The 6,349-nt window shown below is 35.1% G+C and overlaps 1 protein-coding gene across 2 annotated transcripts; it reads right to left on the reverse strand.

The window, feature by feature from the left end:
* Positions 1-1,091: 1,091 nt before the first annotated feature.
* LOC116179014 (cell cycle control protein 50A) lies at positions 1,092-4,482 on the reverse strand. Of its 2 annotated transcripts, none has more exons than XM_031498708.1 (6): positions 4,311-4,482; positions 3,738-4,003; positions 3,484-3,691; positions 1,637-1,981; positions 1,423-1,588; positions 1,092-1,374 (listed from the first exon to the last, which is right to left on the reverse strand). In XM_031498708.1, the coding sequence occupies exons 1-6, from the start codon at positions 4,354-4,356 to the stop codon at positions 1,323-1,325; spliced, it is 1,083 nt and encodes a 360-aa protein (XP_031354568.1). In that variant the 5' UTR covers positions 4,357-4,482; the 3' UTR covers positions 1,092-1,322. The 2 variants fall into 2 exon arrangements, with proteins under 2 accessions (XP_031354568.1, XP_031354567.1); XM_031498707.1 differs by lacking the exon at positions 4,311-4,482 and adding an exon at positions 4,048-4,160.
* Positions 4,483-6,349: the final 1,867 nt, after the last annotated feature.

Genomic DNA, 6,349 nt, shown 5'->3' on the forward strand with positions numbered 1-6,349 from the left:
TTCCAATTTATCGCTACGATTCGCAGCAATTGAAGCCGGCCGCCATCAACCATCCAATCCAATTCCAATAAATCGCTACAATCCTCTGTTCACACGCAACGATAAATCGTAACGATTCGATCGTTACGATAAATTGTTACAATTTATTGTAGCGTCTAAACTGCGCTTTACAAGTATAGGGATCGAGCAATCCTTATATTATATAGCATCCTTGACTGGAAAAGCAAACTTACACAAAAACGAAAAGGTACATATATGCCCAGAACAAAAAACATATATGCCTAAAAGCAATTACTCTCTGCAAGCGCTAATGTAACAAATATAACCTCACTCTTGTTAAAAACGGTCCAATGGAAACGAAACTACGTCCATTGTATAATGTAATACATATACATGCTACGTCCAAAGGCCGACGTGCGATTTAAAAATTCTTCTCAATGACTAACGGATAAACGGAGATGTTGGTATGAAAATGAGTTATTTCATTTCATGCCTTGCGTCTTTACAGAAAAACTCTGAATGTCGGCATAATTTGAATGTTTATATTTTCTTATTTCTTACTGTTACCTCATACATGTACATAAGGTGTTGCTCTTAGGTTGCACACTAGTACGTTCCGTCGAAAAACGTTCAACATAAAAGACAATGTCTCTATGCATAGCGCAAACCGTCGACGTGACGGAATGGACATATGTGCGGCAACCTTTACTGTTAAGGAACTCTGAATCGCCGTTAAGGCTACATACTTCAATAGCAAACGATGAATGAATACTAATACAGTGCAATCTTGATAATCCGGCATATCTCTGGCACGACTAGAAGATGTTATTTTTGATAAAATGCATATAGCCAAGAAACAAAAAAAATTAAAGATTATTTTTCCTAGTATGTAAAATTACATATATGTGTATATTTTGTTTTCTTTGTATAATTTGTAAGCATTTTCATTTTATGCACATATATTCATAGTAAAATTGGCGTTTTTTCTTTATCACTCTCGATAATCCGGCGATTGCGTGGTCCCATATGTGTCGGATTATCAAGATTCTACTGTATTTATGGAAAGAAGGTGTAAGGTACTAACAAACAAATCATATTTACTAGTTTACGTAATAAATAATACGTCAAACATTTATAAAATTTATCACTTATTTACAACCAAATTTAAAGATTTGAACAGAACTGTTAACGAATACTTACAAAAGTTATAAATAGTTATTAACTAGAAATCACATCGACTTAAGATTAATTAACTTTAAGCACATATACCTGCGTTACAGTCCGACAAACTATGTATGCTACTTTGGTTTTTTAATGAGAACTCACGACGGCGTCCAAGGTGTTCGTGGATTTACATTAATCATTTCACTGGTACTAAAACAGAATATGTCAGTATTTTATAACTAGCCAATCCCAGCAGACCTTTTCCCACATTTTATATGGATAAAGAGTAAGGTAATGCCTAGTAACAAACAAATGCACCCTACTACAATATAAGCAATCCCAAGGAAAGGGTTTTTTCCTCCCAGCAAAGAAGTGGTACTCAAAATCATACGCTTCGAACCATCAAACGGTTTTACATCGTATGCTAAAAAGTACGTACTGTTAGTACATTAAAAAGAAAAATGATACCTACAGTAATGGACAACCAAGGTATACTTCCCCTGATACAATCCATCTTTATAACCGGTCGCGCTGTGATTGATTCTACGATACAACTTTCTAAACGTCGGTAGAGCCGAAGTTCTCATCCACACGATGAAATCCTCATTTTGAAATCCGTTATTAGTTTCGTCCTCCAAATCTAGCTCGTAAATGTTCTTCTTCCACGCCTTCGGTTTCGAAAATCCCTTAAAGGCCTCTTTCAGCCCGTTCGGCGCTTCGGGATTTCTAAATTTGATGTGTTTGTCCGAGTCCCATGCTATTCCCTTGTTCAATAAGGGCACTTTCTCGTCTTTTTCGTTATATAATATCAGCACATCTGTAAGAGGAAGTCGCATGACACAACTTAAAACAGTCAGTCTCAGTAGGAAATAAATGATAAAACATTTCTTTTAGCACATATAACTGCAAACTGCCATGATAAAAACCTCCCTGGTCATCAAGCGGTTTCAAACTACTACAAGATCAACAGGTTTCGTTTACAGACCACTCAGAAACACTCAATAGTAACATAAAATTGTAAAACACCTTTATTTGTTTCTATTAAATACATTTTTCCCACAAATATGTTATTACTTGGCACGTTTGGTTTCAGTCTATCACACTACCACTAGTGGCGTCTTATGGTGTTTTCTTACGAAAATCACAAACGCGAGCATTTAAATGATTGAGTGGATTTTTCTGTTAAGAAATCTGGCGGAAATATTTCACCTACAGCAAAACCAAGGACACTTCTCAACAACTTTTAATGCTTTTTAAGGTGGCGGTTAACTTGTTTAAAATCCAACGTTTCATTCTTGCGGAACCCTCATCAACTTCATTTTTTAATTTTTCAGGAATTTCTAAACGCTATTTTTAGACCCATTGATGGCGTAATTTTTCTCCCATTTAACGAAACTTGTATCTTTTGCTGTTTCTATAGTAGATCTGCGATGGCCCTTCTTATCTCGGACACAGTGTATACCACCATAACCGTACTGACAAATGTAATTTATACTGCTGTGATTGCATTTATGATTTCCTTTATTGTGCCCGTCCACGTATCCTTTAGTGTTAAGTTAGGATTGTAATTAGTGGCAGCTACACAACTACATGTCGCATTCTCCGATAATGTCGTACAAGTTGAGAGCGATTATAATGTAATTGTAAAATGCAAATCGGAAAAGAAATGAGAAAGTATGTGAGTACCTAGCTCGAAAGGTTTTCAGTAGCTTTTTTTCGTTCCTTGTAATCAATACGGGCCCTAGAGCTACTCTCGTGGTAGTGAGAGGATGACTCTTGTTAATTTTTTGAATTTTGAGTGTTTTTAAGTCAGTTTTTAACACATCATTAACATTTCGTACACCGATTCTTAGACAGAAAGGAAAAGGCTGAAAAACTTCTGGGTACAACACGCATTCACAGATGTGCAGGTGGTATCTGTGCTAGCCACCGCAAATTTTTTTTAGGTTTTCTCTTTGCCTCTTTTAGGTGGTTGAAATAAGGCAGTACATTAAAATGAAATTACAATTATGTCCCATTTGTTTCTGGCTTTGTAAATATTTTTCCAAAATTCCTACCTCAAGGTGGCTCCCCACTAAACAGTGTTCTTAAACTTACAGAACGTAAGTAGACACAACAAATTTTGTAAAATTCGAACCGTTTTTGTTTTGTTGTTTTCATGTGAAAAACCTCCCAGATACCAAAACCAATGAAACATCTTGCAGTATAATTTTGGAAAAGACATTACACTCCGTGAAAATAGAATGTCTTATGCGTGCCTACATGCCTTAATAGATACCAACTCAAAAAATCATGTGATCTTTGACCGCACATACTTACCACTAAATAACGAATTAGCAATAGCGCCACATGGTGCAATTGGTTTTTGTGTGTTTGTACTGTTATCGAACTCGTACGCAAATGGTGCACAATCCGACGAAACAAGATCACTCAGTCTACCCAGCAGCTGGCTGTCATCCCTCGACTTCACATAACGCCTGTGATTCTGGTAGAAGTTGCTCAATCCATAATACATATACACTTTTCCCTAAAAACAAGCGAATCACTTCCACCATCTAACAACTGCAAGATACCTGAAATCCGGTCTCTAAATCGAAGGTGATACGACACGTACAATTTGCATTAGGATCTTTACTGATTATATCGGCGCACTGAAAGCCCGCAGTGTTTTTACAGTAAGTGTAATCGATCACTTTTTCTTTCACTTCGTCCGAAAAGTACAGCAGACCAATCCCAACGGGTATAAATGCGATTCCTATCACGAAAAACGTGGGCAAAACAGTTCCGGCAGTTAGAATAGGCTGCCACGCCGGTAGCCGCTGTTGCTTGAATGCACTATCTAAAACACAGTTATAGATGAGATCGTGCTATAATTTCACGTACATATTGCTAAAATCATGTTCGTCATTATTGTTATAACGAAGTGGAGCAAACTTTTGATGCAAATACGTGAGACATGAAGCATCTACACGAATCAAATGAAAGGAAACGGCTGCAAACCATGTTCATATATACCGCATTCAGATCTCCTTAATTATGTAGAGGTATTACGAGGAAAATCAATAAGAAAAAATAATGGGGTAAAGTCAAATCTATAAAATGCTAAGCTACTGTGGAATTATGTCAACTAGGTTTAGAATACCTACCTGAAGGTCTTTTACTTTTTGATGTTTCCGAATTATCTTCTGGCATATTTAATTTACGTTTTATTGTAAACAAATTCCTCTATTAGAACAAATTCTTATTTTGTAAGCAAATAAATCAACACACAGCACACAGTCCAACACACCTTGAAACCAAAATAAAGTGGTCATTAATTAGTAGAGAAGTTGCAAACCTCTTTAAGATACACTGATAGATGGCACTTATTGCAGATAGACTTCAATTTTGAATAATTAATTTCTGTTTGGTCTCTTATTGACTTATGAGCTTTAAATTAGGAATTGAGGTGATGTCAGTCAAACTAGGTGGCTTTGGGAAATAAAGTGTATTTTACAGATCGAATTTCACAGGCGCGCCCTTAGTTACCTAACTCAACCATATAGAAATAAGTATTTGATTTTAGAGAATTAACCCTCACCCTTCACTTTTGGTTTGCTTGAATACAGAGTGTCCCACGATGGTTTGAAGATGAGTCGCGATTTTTATACGAGAAACTAGAGGCCGATTTTCACTACGTACTTATACAGGTTTGATTAAAAATACTGTATCCAAAGGTATACAGGATTATATTAAAGAAATAATAGAAAAGTGTACCCAATATTGGATAAAGATGCGATTTAATAAAATCGTAGACTAGAAAACAGTTTTCGGAGGGTTCCCTTCCCACTATATAACTATTTATAGGTATATTCAAATATGATTTTAAATTCCAAATTCGAGGGGTCTGTGGAAACCCTTTTTATAGGGGTTCGAACCACTGAAAATTGATAGTTTGACATTTTTTTCAGAAACTTAAATTTTTACAACATTTTTTCCTACTAACAATTTCGTGGGCTGTAAAAAGACCTGTAAAATGATACCATACATATATGCCTATTCCACTTCTCCCAAGTGAAAAGACTTTTACCAGCCGGATACAAGGCGGTGTTCCGCGCATAACGCCCTACCGTGCGAAAATACCTATCGCGCAGAAGCACCATCTTGTTGAAATCAACAAAGTTGCCAGCTTTTGTTTTTTTTGCGCGTGTGATACATCGCTGTATTCGTAAAAAAATGCTACTAAATACAGTATGTAATTTTTTGCGGGCCATATAAAAATCTAAAGTTGATGATGATTCTCCGAAACGAATCGTTGTAAAGAAAATGTCTCAACAGTGTCTCGTAGAGCTCAAAAAGTGGCAATGAACAAGGCTTTCTTTTTTTAATCTGTTCAGATAACATCAGAAAAAAATAAAAACGAAATTGGAAAATTTTGGTTTTTCTGGCATATCTTCCGAAGTAATGGGAATTATCTGGTTTTCCTTAAAGCAATATAATAAATCTTTAATTGCGCATATTTTCTCTAATTTGACCATCGTCGTATCTTCTATGGTTTCGGAGATCTCGATGCTAGACAATGCTTATTTTGGACACAGTGTGTATGGGACATGACTACACCCCCTCACCTCGCACAAATACGCCATTATGCCTAATCGATTTACGCTTAAGTTCCTAATTCTGATTTGTTCAATTTAGTGAAGTGTAGTAATAATATTTATTTCATTCTACCATTATATATACCTACCTACATCGATTCTACGTAAATTGTTAGTGAAGAAAGTGTTAGTGAATTATGTAAGCGGAAGAAATGTTATAATTATATATTATAATTATATATTATAATTACCTATATATTATAATTATATATTATAATTATATATATTATAATTATATATATTATAATTAATTATATTTCAAATGGGAAACTGGCAATTCGTGTTTATCCTAAATTCATTTGTAAAAATGACAATATTTTAAGCAAGTGTATATAAACAAACATTTTTAATACAATGGCATAATATATTTCTTAGTCATTTAATTACGGATTTAACGATTTGTTTACTGGTTTATTAGTTTTGATCTATATTTTAGTGTCATTTGGGTTCACTATACTTAGTATTATCTACCTCGTGAAAATTCTCTATAGCAGCACACTCAAATTGCGAATTGCCATCCTTTTCTAACAAACTGCAGTATGTGTCAG

The sequence above is a fragment of the Photinus pyralis genome, unplaced genomic scaffold, assembly GCF_008802855.1.
Source record: "Photinus pyralis isolate 1611_PpyrPB1 unplaced genomic scaffold, Ppyr1.3 Ppyr1.4_LG8, whole genome shotgun sequence".
Taxonomy (NCBI): Eukaryota; Metazoa; Arthropoda; class Insecta; order Coleoptera; family Lampyridae; genus Photinus; species Photinus pyralis.